This window comes from Schistocerca piceifrons, chromosome 2 (genome assembly GCF_021461385.2).
Source record: "Schistocerca piceifrons isolate TAMUIC-IGC-003096 chromosome 2, iqSchPice1.1, whole genome shotgun sequence".
NCBI classification, from domain to species: Eukaryota; Metazoa; Arthropoda; class Insecta; order Orthoptera; family Acrididae; genus Schistocerca; species Schistocerca piceifrons.
In genome coordinates, this window is record NC_060139.1 from 528,222,933 (window position 1) to 528,239,538 (window position 16,606).

A 16,606-nucleotide genomic window follows, 5' to 3' on the forward strand; every position below is an offset into this window, starting at 1 on the left:
TGTGAAGCTGCAGATAAGGAAATGTATTCAAAGACTGAATTATAACAGCTGACGGCTTGAAAATACAGTTTTATTGCGTCAGTATAAAACTATTACAAGGCCAACAGAAAGATAAAAAACAGGAAGGCCATGTTTTTAAACACAAGTTTTTGCCGTCAGTTTCTCGCCTAAATGTAATGCTGGTGTGACTTATTGCATGTCGTGAAGCAATCTGGTGTGATTTACTGCATGTCGTGAAGCAATCAGAAACTATGATGAAAGAGGATTAGTCGATTCCTCCAGTTCTTGTTGCTAGAAAAAGTGGTAAGTTCTGTCGCAATTGAGATTTCTTGCTTTCTCTGAATATTGTAGATTCTTCAGTGAGCAGGCCAGCCATCTGGTCGTCAGTCACTCGCAGACGAGTCAGTCTCTTCAAGATGACCCAGCAGGCTTGCAATACTCCTAGTTCTTGGGACAATCTGACAGGGTTGGTTTGCATAGACTCTTTGGTTTCACCACGTAAACTACAACAAACAGAAGGAAATATGTTTTATTAAAGTTAGAAACTATTAATAGAATTAAATACTATTTGATATTTACTACTGATAACAATGTGATAGGTTATCACTTTTTTTACATGGCACGAATTTCATTTTCAGCACTGTGGAAAGATTATGTTACGGTCGCATAACAGTGAGAATGTGAGAGAACTGTGGTAATAGATGCCCTAGAGAGAGTGTCGTTTCCACATGTACCAGTGATAGTTCGTGGGGATGTTGTATTGATTTAGCACCTCCTCGGAACAGTAACTACCTTCTTTTGTTCATGCGTTTTAAATAGATAGCCCTGTGTAAGCGGCTTCCTATTCATACTGGCATTATAGTAGACGGCTCTTTGGCACATGGACCACGCTAGTAAATATCAAGCTTGGTGCATTTAGAGAGAGTTAGGATGTCAATCGAACGAAACTCTTCAAGGAGGGTAAGGCTGCCCACGTGCGCGGAGTCAATACGCCAGAAATCTATACTGTGATATGATAAATCTTCACCATCTCAGGGCCTCAGTTTCCCATACAGTGGCCGGCTGTGGTGGCCGAGCGGTTCTAGGCGCTACAGTCTGGAACCGCGTGACCGCTACGGTCGCAGGTTCGAATCCTGCCTCGGGCATGGATGTGGGTGATGTCCTTAGGTTAGTTAGGTTTAAGTAGTTCTAAGTTGTAGAGGACTGATGACCTCGGACGGTAAGTCCCATAGTGCTCAGAGCCATTTTCCCATACAGGAAACAGATTTGAAGAACCCATAATTTGGTAGTTGGGCAGTGGTGAGCGCCGCCCGTCCCCTATAGCAGTAACTCCTTGCCCCACGTGAACGATCTGATGTGGTCTTAAACCGCCCTGGATTGATCCAACGTGAAGCAGTGCGAAGCGGTTACTCTGTTCTACGCGCTCAGTGCAGACACGATATTCTCCCGTCCGCACACTCGCCCACCCAGTCCAGTACATTCACTGTGGTCGAACGAAAAAAATTTGATGAGAAAGTTATTACAATTTCCGAAAAAAATTAATTACTGAATGCATATGTACTTAAAGAGCATATATTATATTTGACATATGAAATACAGAGGTTTATGTGTGTGTGTGTGTGTGTGTGTTTGTGTGTGTGTGTGTGTGTGTGTGTGTGTGTGAGTGTGTGTATGTGTGCGTGCACGTCTTGACTTTAATACTCCTGATCGTTTTCTACCTTACGTAACCTGCAAATGATGGACACAGTTTTACATTTCAAATATTCGGTGGAGTTTTTGGGCCCTGTATTTGATTCAAAGTAATCTTGCGGGCCAAACATGGGCCTCTGTGACTGCAATAGTTCATATCCCATGTATTTCTGTGCTGCAAGTCTAAACTCGATTGCTTCCCTCGGTGGCTCAGCCAGTAATGACAGGGTACAGGTGTGACAATCTCGGCGTTACCTAGCTGGGTGCTCACCAGCGTCGCGAGTCATCAGTTGCCGTAACTTCTGAGCGTGCCTCAACGACTACAGTTGTGATGAAGTAGGCACGTCGTATGTCACACAAGGCAGAGATCTCACCTTAACTGCACGGCTTGCGAGATGGGTCCTAACCATATATTTAAACAAAGTAAGAAAAGCAGTCTAAAGGCGTGGTACGTTCCCATGAGTCAGATGAAAGCTGAGGCGAGACAGTCGACCTCTAGAAAACTTGTCATACGCGAGATCTTCAGCAGAAAATCGGTATTTTGTCCTGATGGGCTGTATTGATCCATCGGTACTTGAGAAAATAACTTTGTTTTCCGTTTCTCAAGCTAGCAATTCGCAAAGTGGGTTGTTTCAGCAGAAGAGATAAAAATATCCAAATAAGAAAGGTGATGTAGATAGTGCTCCCAGTCGAGTATCTGGGAGAATATAACATAAAACATCAATAATACAGAAAATTTTTACAGTATTAGAAGGCTGGTTTGCTAATTTGTGAGTGTTATGTGTACTTAAAAGTTTCAACAGTTTGGATGGTACACGTAAATCTGTTAATCGACAAAGAAAAATACTCTTCTCGTCGACACTAAAATTGTTCACCAAGTGCCAAACCCGACAAAAAGTACAGAACTTCGAGAACATCCACTACAGGTGGATCTGTACTTAAAAAACTTGTTCATTCAATTACAAATGTGGTGGCATAGCGAGACACATTGAACATAGGCACAGAGAAATTGCAGAAAGAATGACTATATTGCGAATGTACGCAATGTAAAGACGTCAGTTCACAGAGGAAACAGTCACGTATGCGTTAACTTGGGGCACATAATTCGGGCATAGACTTGTGAAGCTGCAGAGAGGAAGAAGCTGAGTTTTAAGTTGAATAAGGAAAGGAATACAGACATCCATTCATATTCATGAATGAGAAATACGGGGAGTTTTCACCTTCTCGCATTGCCCTTCCTGAACAGAAGTTATTTTCTCTGTAGCTTCGGACACGTGCCATTGGATCATATTCTTCAAATATAGGCTGTACCCAGAGGAAGTTTTTGATATCGCCATTAACAGCATAATGTCCACAATTATAATTTCAGGATTGCACCCATGGTCTAGGTGTAGCGTCTTTCATTAATAGTCCAACATTGGTCATTCCGTGTTAGAATCGTCCTCACTGCTTAAATTTAGAATAGCAATAGCGGCCGAAAACTTCCGGCGTAAAGTCACCCTCACCCTGCCAACGGCTTTGTCAAAGAGAGCGGAAGTGCCAACAGAGCTTCAGATCTCTCTATTTCCCCTGGAGTGGCAAACTGCCCCTACAAGGCGGAACACTCAGCAACGTTAAGTGGCATGATCATGCAGAAGACAATGGTAACCACTGCATTAAGAGCAGATAATGCGTATCTGCAAGACATGTGGCCTATAACTGAGAAAGTGCCCTCATAACCTCGCCATTGGGAAAAGATTCCTAACAAGTACCGCGCTCAGATCTCTGGGAGGGGACTCCGAAACGAGAGGAGACCTTGACAAGTGATTGAAAAACCAAAGAAAGAATAACGCTCAACGAATCTGGACGTGGAATGGCAGAAGATTCAACGTGGTAGGGAAGCTAGAAAATCTGAAAACGGAAATGCTAAGGCGCGTTAATGAACAGTGGGCGTCACGGATGTGAAATTGGAAGAGTACATACGCTTTCTGGTCAGATGAGTGTACAGTAATATGAAAAGATGCAGAAAATTGTATTACTGGATTAGAATTTATTATGAATGGGATGGTAGGACAATGAGTGAGTTACTGCGAACATTTCACTGATAGGGTTGCTCTCATCAGATTCGACAGCAAACCAACGCTGACAACAATAGTTTCGATATGAATGCTTCGTCGCAAGCAGATGAAGAGGTAGAGAAAGTATATTAGGTTTCAATTGGTAATTCAGTATGTAAAGGTATATGAAAATCTTGAAGTCATGGGGGATTGGAAAGTGGTTGTGCAGGAAGGCGTACAGGATAGATTTCCGGTTAAAAATGAGCTTGGTAGTAGGAACGAGACCGGAGAAAGATTAATATGTTCTGCAATAGGTTTAATAACGTAAAGACTGTACAAGAATCACACATGGAGGAGTTAAACTTTGAGAAGGCTGCGAGATACATGAAAATTTCAGTTAAATTAGGTCATGATGAGGCAGATATTTCGAATTCAAATATTGGATTGTAAAGCGTAGTAATGACGATGAGTTGGCTAAATTTGAAGAGACAGGTCAGGAAGAATCAGTGCACAAGTAAGTGACATACAGAAGTAGTAAGGAGTGAAGGGACTCCTCTGAAGTTGTTTGAGGCTATAGATACAACCATAATGAATAACTCAGTAAGTAGTTCAGCTGAAGAGTAATGGACATCTCTGAAAGGGGCAGTCGCAAAATTTGAAGAGAGAAACGTAGGTAAAAGGAAAATAACTGCGAAGAAACAGTGGATAACAAAAGAAATACTTCCGCTGATCGACGAAAGAAAGAATTAAAAATCCGTTCAGTGAAATTGAGAAATGCAAGTCACTTAGGAATGAGCCAAATAGAGTATGAAGGCAAGCTTAGGCAAAATGCCTCCACGAAAAAGATGAAGAGATCAAAAAAAGTAAAGTTTGCCGGAACGATTGACTCAACTTTGACGAAAGGATTGACTCAACCTATAGAAAAGTAAAAACAACTTTCAGTGAAATAAAAGAAGCGCTGCAACAATACGAGTGCCACAGGAATTCTACTGTTAAATGAAGAGGAGACAGAGGATAGATGGAACGAGTACGCAGAGGGCATCTATGAGCAGGACGACTCACGTGATGACAGAACAGGAAAAGGAACAGAAGTCGATAGGGAAGGCTTAGGGGATAGAATATTAGAAATTATAATGGCCTTGGAAGACGTAAATCAGATGGGGCAGAAGGGATAGATAAAATTATATCAGAATCTAGTTGATGTGTACGAGTATTATAAGGAGACTGGTGATATACCATCAGACTTTCCGAAAAAAAAAACTTCCGAACAGTTCCCAAGATTGTTAGAGTCGACAAGTGCTGCAATTGTCATACAATCAGCATATAAGCTCATGCACTCAAGTAGCTGACAGGAATAATATACAGAAGAGTGTAAAAGTAGACTGAAGATATGTTAGATTACGGTCAGTGTGCATAGGAAAGGTAAATATGACAGTTCTGAGATTGTGGTTGACAACAGAGGCAAGCTCGAAGAAAAATTAAGACATGTTCGTAGGATTTGTCAACGTGGTAAAAGCGTTCGACATGTTAAACGCTGTAAGATGCTTCAAATCCTGAGAAAGAAGGGGTAAGCTGCAACGAAATATGGTAAAATACAAGTACAAGAACAGTAAGAATGGAAGACGAGGAACAAAACTCTGTGATTGAAGAGGATGTAAGAGGAAGGGGTAATCTTTCACCCCATCTGTTCAAGATGCAAAACGGAAATAAGAGGAAGGCTCATGTGTGGGATTAAAATTTATGGTGACAGGAAAAAAAAATAAGATTACCTGACGACATTGCTGTCCTCATTTAAAATGATGAAGAATTACGGGAACTGTTGAATGGAACCAACGGTCTAATGAATGCAGAATATGGATTGACAGTAAGTCGCAAAAAGGCGAAAGTAAAAAGAAGTAGCAGAAAAGAGAACAGTCGGAAACTTAACTGGCTATCACGATCGAGATGGCGTGAAGGAATTTTGCTAATCAGTCAGCAAAAAACACATGACGGACTAGAGAATGAGGACATAAGAAGGAGACTAGCGCTGATAAAAGGGTATTCTTGGCCAAAACTCTGCCAGTTTCAGGTGTTAGTTTAGGGATGAAATTTCTGAGAAAGTACGTTTGGAGCATAGCATTCTGTAGCAATGAGAGCTGGACTGTGAGAAAACCGGAACAGAAGGGAATATAAGCATTTATGATGTGGTGCTACTGAAGAATGTTGAAAATTAGGTGGTCTGATAAAGTAAGACATGAGGGGGTTCTCCCCAGAATATGCGAATAAAGGAATGTATGGGAAACACTGAAAAGAAAAACAACGGTATGATAGAACATCTGCTAAGACATCAGAGAATGACTCTTGTTACCGGAGAGAGCTGTAGAAGGTAAAAAATGTAGGTGTGGACAAAGTTTGGGATACGTTCAGCAAATAACTGAGGACATAGGTTGAAAGTGCTACTCTGTGATGAAAAGTTGGACAAAGGAGAGAAAATGGTGGTGGACCACAACGAACCAGTCAGAAGACTGACGAGTCAAAAGAAATCCAGTTTAGTGCTCCCTGTTCGTGGCTTATTTCACAATTTTCTGTTCGTCATGAAGTCTCAGCTCGACACTATGTCTAAATGTTTGTAGAGAAACAATTTTATAGACTATAATTCTTCATATTGTTTTTTTAACTAAACTGAAACATTTTTACTCTAGATTACTGTAGCAAATCAGTTACATTACTGAGCCAGCTTTGTGGTGATAAATGGAGATCTCTGGAACATGTTAGGGAAGTGAAAGCAAGGTGCCAGGAAGCACATAAAATCATAAAGTGCCTTAGTGCCTACAGTTCTCAAGTCCTGCAGCTTTACATTGAATTTCTTCGGTTCTGTCTTGGATACGAATGCCCTGTATATGGACTAGCAAGGCAGACATACATAAAGTTAGACGTTGTCCACCATGAGATATGAGACCGTCATTATGTATCTAAAGAACCAGCTTGATTTCTAACATACGCGACAAGGCTGAGGAACCATGCTCTCCACAAGCCTGCATTTTCTCATAGCGAGACATGCCGTGTAGATAACGGAAACATTACCATTGGATAAATGAGTTAATTCACATTTTGATCGTCTGTGCAGAAACTGGCAGCGCACAAAAGTATTCGCGGTGCCTGAGTAAGAGGAGGCGTGTTCATTCGGCTCTTTTAAATACACAGCTTTATTTGCCTTCTTATAGTGTAGTCTACAGCGTTCACAGTACACCTCTTCTGGGAGTGGCATACTGACTAACAATCTCCAATTTGAGCCCTTTAAATATACCATCATCGTATTCCTCATCATGTCGGGTTGTGAACCGACCGGCACTCTGTCCGGACGTATATCAGCTGTATTTTGCAATCGGATGGCATATACTAATCGAAATGTTCGGTGCCTGTGTTAGCCTGTTGATCAGTTACAGACTCTGAGAAGTATGTAAACAATGCTTCCGTAACCTCAATACTGCTCAGGATACTACGTGCGAAAAGAACAAGATAACCAAAATGTTAATAGTTTGGAGAGAGAGTCAAAGGAATTTTATGGTGAGCCCTCTCATCTTCATCTGCTCTAGAAGATTCCGATTTTACTAGAGTTTTAGGAATTATTCTCTGTATCTTGTGCCACTATTGCTCCGTACGATCCCTGTCGAAGTTAACTGACTGTTGTGATCTGAGGTGACCTGCTGTTTATTAGTCGACAGCAATATTATTGTTCCTGGGAGAGAAGGCGCTTCGGTCTGCTAATCGTGAGATTTTATCGTAATATTTCACGAGGACACTATGAACCACTTGACAGTATACGCACAGCTGTGCTGAAATGCGTTTTCCTTAGCCATCCCTTTACTTGTTTACTGTAAGGTCACCGCCTCTTTCCGGTGGCGGCCACGGAATGCCAAGTGCAATAATATCGTGGTTGTGTTGTAACAAATTCACTACATATGTAAACTTCTTCGCTTGATTTGTATACATGTCCTTCCTCATATTCATTACACTACGAGCACATCAGGAACGGTAAGACAATGGTACAGCTCAATATGTGCTCATATCTGTTTGTCTACATCTGCCACTTGTTAGTTCAATAATATCTGTTCTACGAAGCTTTTACACAAATGATCACTAAGCAAGATTGTTGGTATTCTTATGACTGCTTAGGTCTCTAAATACTCGACACAACTTCGAAGGACACGTACACAAGAATTAATTTTTCATTTTAAGTTATTTCTACAGGCGAGTCTATAAGCCATTAGAAGGATATACCTGCGCTTTTTGGCTTACGCATAACCTTTACTTTCGTGCTAATCAACGCATTACAGACACAATTTCTGACTCGATGGAAATCTCAACTAGTACTACGACTACGCTATTTTCCACTCCTTCTACCTCGATATTCTGGTGTGACATAATTAACTTGCTTTTACCAAGCTCTGCTTTCACGCTTCACTGGCTCCCAAATACTATGTGTGGCCTGCTGCTCTTTATAAATGCCTCAAATACGGGGTAATTTTTTACAATGCTTGTGCGGATGATTACAAAAATGGCGTATCATCGCCTGTCTTAGGCACACAGGTTGGTGGCTAAATTTTGAACTTTTCCAATCTTGTATCCTATTTCTATTTTTTTTCATGAACGCATAACGAGTATTGATGATGTACACTAGTTCCTCTGTTGACCTTCAACAAAGTACAACGAAAAGTGTGCCTTGCCTATCATTTTACAATGCTTTACTGTATCTAGATCTAGGTAGAAAGCTAGCAACATATTTACTTCAAAATAAACCACGCGGTACTCGTGCTAACATGCGTCGCCCATTAAAATATCTCTTTGCTAAATGTTGAGACTATAGCCTATGGAGAACTTCATGTCGCGTTACACAACATAATCCAAACAAAAGTACTCAGTTTCTAAACTGCAGAAAGTTAAAAAATTCAGAAGATTTAAGAGTACAACATGTAAATGGAAAAAGAGAATTAGATATATGCAGGAAATTGCTTGAAATAGTTTTGGTGAAGATTTCGATGAGTTTGCAGTTTCGTAAAGTGCAGAATCTTGCATTGTTCACGGGGAGGTAACAATATACTGCTTCCCTAGATGGTTTGATGTAACTCATATTCTCACATTCACTTTGGAACAATTCATGAAATATTATACTAAACAGTCCGTGGTAATCTTGTCAATCATGTATAGAAAATCTTGTTGTTTAAAGTAACGTACCCTTCGGTAGCAGGTTGTAGCAAGAATACAGCTTCAGTGAATTAGCATACAAGTAGAACTTGTTGTCTGCCTGGACACAAATGGTATCCTCGTCTTCTTCCGCGTACGACGGCGCCGACAGTCTCACCCCAGCCGAGAAGGTGGCGGACGGCTCTTCCGCACCCTGGATGGTGGCATTGGTCGACTCTTCTGGTTGTCCGTGCACCACCGCAACTGCGACCAGTGCTGTAGAAAACGATGAACAGTATTACAGCTCGTAACTTTGTCCACTGCCTGTTAGTGTAACTTCACCATCTAGCGCTCTGATACTACTGCCTGGTACTGCGACTCTGGCAGGTGCCAGCCTTAAAATACCGAGATGCAATGCAACTCTGGTGACTCATGCCACTACTCAGCCACTTGCTAATGTATTGTCTCTGGATGTAAATGGTTCTCTATTGTCTCGTAGTCTCTAAGTTGTACATGATATCCAATGTATCTGATATCGGGGAAGCTATAGTAGGAGAATACCTCATATTTGTGACATTTATGTAGAATGTTTTTAGACGTACTGTACCAAAACAGGAGAATGTTTTCGGTACCTAAATGCAGATATAACTCAAGATATCGCTCTTAATGGAACAAAATCGATAATTGGAAAGATAATTTCAAAGGTACGACGTGGAAATGTCACATGGCCACTACAGTTCAGAATATACACGGTGTAAAAGAAAAAGTATTGCATACTTTGAGAGGTTGTAGTTCGGATAAAACTATGAGAGAAGTCCAGTTCAAATAGAATCTAAAACGCTTACCTTAAGAGCTTTGAGCAGTTGTTGAAACTGTAAACCGTATTCACAGTTCTGGATAAGTGCACTTACATTACTTCTAACAGATTCAGTACGTGTTGTGAACAGCTAATGAAAACCATTTACGTTGTAGTTTTTTTCTGCAATTTCCAGCATAATGGAAGCCTGTTATTATAGACGGTGAACAGCAAACACCATTTCGAGCACGTCCTTTAGCGACGACTCACAAAAGCAGGTCGTATGTAATACCCGATGTCCCATGTATTTTTCAGCTACCGCCTAAGTTTATAATCATTTCTTGTATCTGTATGTATTTATGAATTTTGTCATTAATTAGATTTTATCAAAAGGTAATATATGCTGAGTGAATAAATAAGGAATAAAAAAATATTAATTGCATTAAATACGCTGGCAGTGTCAAGGGAATTAAGTTGAACTATTACAAAGAATATATTTCATGGAAAGATAACGACGTTGGCGCGAGAGCATGCAGTCCTAGAACTAAGGGCAGAGATGAGTTGCGAAGCATCTCTTGTGTGGTACAGACGTGTGTGTTGGCTCGCAAATGCCAAACGGAAATTGTTGTGGAATTGTGTTATAATACGTATGTGGCAAGGCGAAATATAAATAAGCCAGCACATATATGTACACAGAACACGATTACAAGAAAATGTTGGAATTACTGAAGACTGCTGTGTGCATATATTTTATTCAAGCTGCTCTCTCATCAAGAAGAGTCTACCGTCAGTAACGAATTTCGTAATAACCATTACATCGTGCCAGAAGCAACTCATCGCAAAGTAAGATCTAGCAAGTATTTTGACTGCTCTGTGACAGGCATGCCAGTGTAATAGTAAATTTTTGGGACATATTCAATACAAACTTTACAGACTCAGGTCGTTAACCAGGAACAGCGTACTGCCCTCAAACCATGGCTTCTGCTACGGTCGCAGGTTCGAATCCTGCCTCGGGCATGGATGTGTGTGATGTCCTTAGGTTAGTTAGGTTTAAGTAGTTCTAAGTTCTAGGGGACTAATGACCACAGATGTTAAGTCCCATAGTGCTCAGAGCCATTTGAATCATTTTGAACATAAGTCACATAAAATATTTTTTTAGTCAAGGCACAATATGAGGATTATATGCTGCTATACAACAACAAAATAATGTGGTCTCATTTTTCTACTTATTAGTTTATTGCATTCTGTGGATGATTCGAGATAGCAACCAGCTTAAGTAGACTTGATGTGTTTCACAGTAGTGTTAAGGTAGGCATCTCAAAGACCATGTGCAAAGGATTTTTTCTTGTTTTCGTGCTCAAATCATCTCTCAAAACAAGGACTACTTTCTTTTAACATACTGTATATAAGTGATGTAGTGGTAATGATGGTAGCTCCATGAGATTTTGCGCAGTGACGCTGTAGTCTGTAGCGATGCTGCAACGTCACAAGACTGTAGGGCATTTGAAATCTGCAGGGGATCGACAGTTGGTGGAGGTGTTGGAAGTTGACCTTGAAGTAACTGAGTATAATCCATTGCGCATTAAAACATGAAGATATCCCCTACTGTTCAATTACACTATTAGCGACTCATCACTGGAACCAGAACATACGTGGCAGTATCTTTCCGAAGCGGCCTGAAATGGAAATGACCCCAGAAAATCGGTTGCAGTGAAAGCGATTGCCAGTCTCAGATCTTAGGAAACCTCTCACGGCAATAAAATTCTTCCACGAAAGAATTTCCTTAGCGATACTCACTCAACAGTTTCGCGAGTTGTGCTCGTCCGTCTGGCGTCGAAAGCAAAGACAAGAAAACAGAGAAGACATAAGGAAGAGCGGGGCGTTTAGTTAGTAAGTGCGAGAGCTTAAGAAGATACTGGAAAAACTTCAATGTGATAATTAGCAACTAAAACAAGATTACTACGATTATAACTAACTCTGTGATATAACAGGATGGGTTTCGTTTCCCTCACTGCCTTCACGTTTACTCTTTTTAAGACTATATGGTATTTCGTCCATGAAGTGAATTTTTCTTTATGTGGAACGGACTTTCTCTAGAGTTATCGTTGGTGTAGACGAGTAACTGCTCAGTATACAGTCGTTCGTTAATTCCTGTATTCAAAGCTCAGTCATTCCATTGGTTTGGTATCCTTCATCTCTCCTTATCTTGTGTTATCCTTTTCGCCTAGCAATCCTGTAAAATGCGGGATAGTCTGTTTCACGTTATTTTTATCTTCACGTGGCAATACTGGTCCACCCGTCTATTGCTCGTTACAATTCCTAGTTAGCTAGTCATGTGTATATAAGTACTAAGCTGTGACGCTTAATATTCGTAATCACTCGAGTCATACTCTCAGACGACTGAAATTGTTTATCTAGACAACACGAACACTTTCGTCGAGTATCTATGTGCTAACACTGATCGAGACCACAAGCAAATGGAAAAATCTTCCTAGAACCATCTCAATACTCAAAACTGTTTCCCATTTGTATTACGTCGTTACTTGCGGCAGTGAAAAATTTTCCGCCGACAATAGAAATAGATTTTCACACGAATTACTACCTCAGGATTTATATAAAGAAAAGGTAAAAAAGAAAGTTAATCGTGAACGAAAATTTATAAATTCTACCAATACTTACCAACAACAAACAACAGAGCAGCCTTCATTGTACTCGCAAAGAAATACTACTGCTCTCGGTCTTACATTTTCATTTATATATGTTTAAACACCCGATGACATCATTGAATGTTATCGTAACTTTCCTTTCTGTGATTGCAGCAACAAGTAGCAGATTGACTTTCCTTGTCCTTGTCAAGCTGCATTATCGTTCGCTGTGTCATATTTATTGCCAACGCTATTGCAACAACCTTGTTAAGAGGACGGGTTATCATACTGCACCGTTCACTTCCTTCTCATTCGATGTAGCATCACGGGGTAGGCGCGCGGTCTGGGTCACCTTGTCAGGGTCCGTGCGGCTCCCCCCGTCGGAGGTTCGAGTTCTTCCTCGCACAAGAGTGTGTATGTTGTCCATAGCGTAAGTTAGTTTAAGTAGTGTGTAGGCTTAGGGACCGGTGACCGCAGTAGGTCCTATAAGACCTTACCACAAATTTCCAAATTTTATTCGATCTCATTGTAAAAAGACGAGTGCACTTCACTTCCTTCTCATTCGGCGTCGTTGTAGTAGAGCCGAGAAAACAAAAGGCGGATATCCTGGTAAGTTAACTGCCACGGCTCACCAACACAGCTGAGTTGTCATGTCACACACATCTTAGGGGTAGTATTTGTTAAATTTGCCGAACAAAAGAGAAAGTGCGAGTAAAAATGTGAGTTCCTTGAAATAGCTTCTTTAAAATTAGAACAACAATATTTAGACGCAGGCTCGAAATAAAGATTATTTTTCTATCAAAAAAGCCTCTTATAAAGAAGTACGGCTCAAATCCTGATGCAAGGAGATCTAGTCATGCCATTGATAATTTCTACTACTCATTTTGCAATCCAAACAGCTTTTCGTTTTTAAGGGGAAAGCCTTTACTTAGAGGAAGGTATCATTTTGATTGTGACGGGAATGAAACAGACTCTTTATCGAAGCTATGCGAAGCATGGAAGTCGCGACGAGTACTTGCTTGGGCTAAGTCACAATCAGACACGAAACTGCAAATACCTGCTGAAAAGCCGGAGAAAATGCTCGTGACGACTCTTCGGAGATCAGTTTCATGCATGTTTTACGTGTCCTATTCAATAGAGCGCTCCCAGATTTAATCTAGTGCGACATTCGGTTTAACGATATGTGTCAACAGGGGCAGTGAAACTCGAAGAATAGCGAGTGCCTGAGCAGCGACAGCATGGCCCTGTCATGAATGCTGGCCGCGGTGGTCACGCAATGAACGCTCGTAGGGAGACTATGTTCCTGACCATCGTGTTTGGCGTATGACTGGGGCATCGTACTATATGTGCGTCTGCAGCAGCAATTTGATAGTTTGTATCGCAGTGTTACAACGATCTATTACAAATCAATTACTTAAAGAATAGCTCCGAGATAGACGCCCTCTAACGTCGATTCCATTGAATCCAAAACACTGTCATTACCGAAATCAGAGGTGTGAAGCGAGAGGAAATTGAACGCAGGATGCTGGTCTTTTACGTTGTTTGATGAAAGCTGGTTGTGCCTAGCTGACGGTGAATGCCGTTGCCAACCTGTATGCGTACTAAACACACTGGGTCGATACTGGAAGTTATGGTCAGGGGTGTGAGTTCGTATGCAAGCGGAAGCACTCTCACGATTAGCCCACGCATCCTGAATGGAAACTTGTACTTGATTTGTTGATTCGACCCGTTGTGCTGCCATTAATGAACAGAATTCCATTGTGTGATTTCCAACAGAATAACGCTTGCCTACATACCGCTTTTGCACCCTAGCATACTATACATACTGTCGCCTTGGCCTGGTCTATCAACAGATGTGTCTCCAATCGAGCAACGTCGGACGACAACTCCAGCTTCATCCACAGCCAGCATTAGCTGTCCCTGTGCTGACGGACCAAGTGGAACAGCCATTGAACTCCATCGCACATACTCACATACGGCACCTGTACAACACAATTCTCGGCAGTTTGCATGGTCGCATTCAACATTCTAGAAGCTACAACGGTTATTAATGTACCAGCATTTCTTATTTGCAGTGCCTTACGTCGCGCTTGTGTTAATCTGTGATCTTACAAAGACAAATGCTTACATATGTTGCCTAGTCAAATGTAGTCCCGAAATTTTATGAGTCTGAGGTTAATTATTTTTGGTGATGCGATTCCTTTCCCTTAGTGTATACTAGAAGCTATTCCAACAGTAGATCACTGTCTTTTATACGTTGGAAGAGCGCGGATTTTTTTATTCACTTAAATACAAGTATTAACCATTCCATTGATGGATGGAGCATATGCGGATGATCGCTCGTATGTACCTGCGCCAGAAGTCATGAGCTTAATTTTATGTTCATAGTGTCTACCACGATGCATAAAGGGATCAAAGGTTTTCTCAGATTCTGTAGGAATGTCTAGGCTTCGACGGAATATCTGGCGTCCTTGTAACAACATCTGCGATTGGAGACTCGACCATGACGTTTAGGATTTCCCTGACAAGTTGCACCACCGTTTCGTTTATGTAGTGTATTCGTTAGACATCGTTGGGTAGGACGACCTGTTTTCAATTCCACAGGCTTCAGCAATATTATAGGATACACTGCATGAGATTTCTGTGAGCAATGAACAGCGTAGATAACATCGTTCCAGGAACTGTGGTTGCAGCAGATTGACTTTCCTTGTTTTTGGTAAGCTGGATTATCGTTCACTCTGTCATATTTATTATCAACGCTATTTCAACAAACGTTGTCAAAAAGACTGGTTATTATATTGCACCGTTCACTTCTTTCTCACTGTAGTAGTGCTGAGGAAACGAAAAGAGGGGTGTCCAGATAAGTTAACTGACATGACTTACCAAAGCAGCTGAGGTCAGTACTTGTTAAATGTGCAGTGAGAAGAGAAAGCTCTAGTAAGAAAGTGAGTACCTACAAATAGTACATAGAGGTTTCTATAAAAAATTAGTAGCACATAATTTAGGCAGAGGCTTGGAATAAAGATTCTCTTTCTATTAACAAAGCCTCTGATAATGCAGTACTGCTCAAATCCTGATGAATGGAAATGTATAGATGCCACTGATCGTTTATACTATTCACTCTGCAGTCCAAACAACTTTCCAGTTCGAAGGGGAGAGAACTGTTCCTAGATGATAGTACATCTAGGACCTAGGTGAGGTGCGATATTAAATATATCGACTGAATCGCCGAAGAAACTGGCATTGTTGTTGTTGTCTTCAGTCCTGAGTCTGGTTTGACGCAGCTCTCCATGCTACTCTATCCTGTGCAAGCCTCTTCATCTCCCAGTACCTACTGCAGCCTACATCCTTCTGAATCTGCTTAGTGTATTTATCTCTTGGTCTCCCTCTACGATTTTTACCCTCCACGCTGCCCTCCATTACTAAATTGGTGATCCCTTGATGCCTCAGAACATGCCCTACCAACCGATCCCTTCTTCTAGTCAAGTTGTGCCACAAACGCCTCCCCAATTCTATTCAATACCTCCTCATTAGTTATGGGATCTACCCATTTAATCTTCAGCATTCTTCTGCATCATCACATTTCGAAAGCTTCTATTCTCTTCTTGTCTAAACTATTTATCGTCCATATTTTACTTCCATACATGGCTACACTCCATACAAATACTTTCAGAAAGCTCTAGGAAGAAAGTGAGTACCTACAAATAGTACATAGCGGTTTTTGTAAAAAATTAGTAGCACATAATTTAGGCAGATGTTCGGAATAGAGATTCTCTTTCTATTGACAAAGCCTCAGATAATGCAGTACTGCTCAAATCCTGATGCATGGAAATGTATAGATGCCACTGATCGTTTATACTATTCACTCTGCAGTCCAGACAACTTTCCAGTTCGAAGGGGAGAGACCTGTTCCTAGATGATAGTACATCTAGGACCTAGGTGAGGTGCGATATTAAATACATCGACTGAATCGCCGAAGAAACTGGCATTGTTGTTGTTGTCTTCAGTCCTGAGTCTGGTTTGATGCAGCTCTCCATGCTACTCTATCCTGTGCTACTTCCTGACACATGAGTCAATACTCGATGTTAACAAATTACTCTTCTTCAGACACGTTTTCCTTGCCATTGCCAGTCTACATTTTACATCCTCTCTACTTCGACCATCATCAGTTATTTTGCTCCCCAAATAGCAAAACTCCTTTACTACTTTAAGTGTCTCATTTCCTAATCTAATTCCCGCAGCATACCCGTCTTAATTCAACTACATTCCATTATCCT

The 16,606-nt window shown here is 41.0% G+C and overlaps 1 protein-coding gene across 1 annotated transcript; it reads right to left on the reverse strand.

Annotated features, from left to right (window-relative positions):
• Positions 1 to 56: 56 nt before the first annotated feature.
• On the reverse strand, positions 57 to 12,517 carry LOC124777389. Its single transcript, XM_047252780.1, has 3 exons — positions 12,364 to 12,517; positions 8,940 to 9,164; positions 57 to 503 (listed from the first exon to the last, which is right to left on the reverse strand). Exons 1-3 carry the CDS (start codon positions 12,389 to 12,391, stop codon positions 442 to 444), a joined length of 315 nt encoding a protein of 104 aa, XP_047108736.1. The 5' UTR covers positions 12,392 to 12,517; the 3' UTR covers positions 57 to 441.
• Positions 12,518 to 16,606: the final 4,089 nt, after the last annotated feature.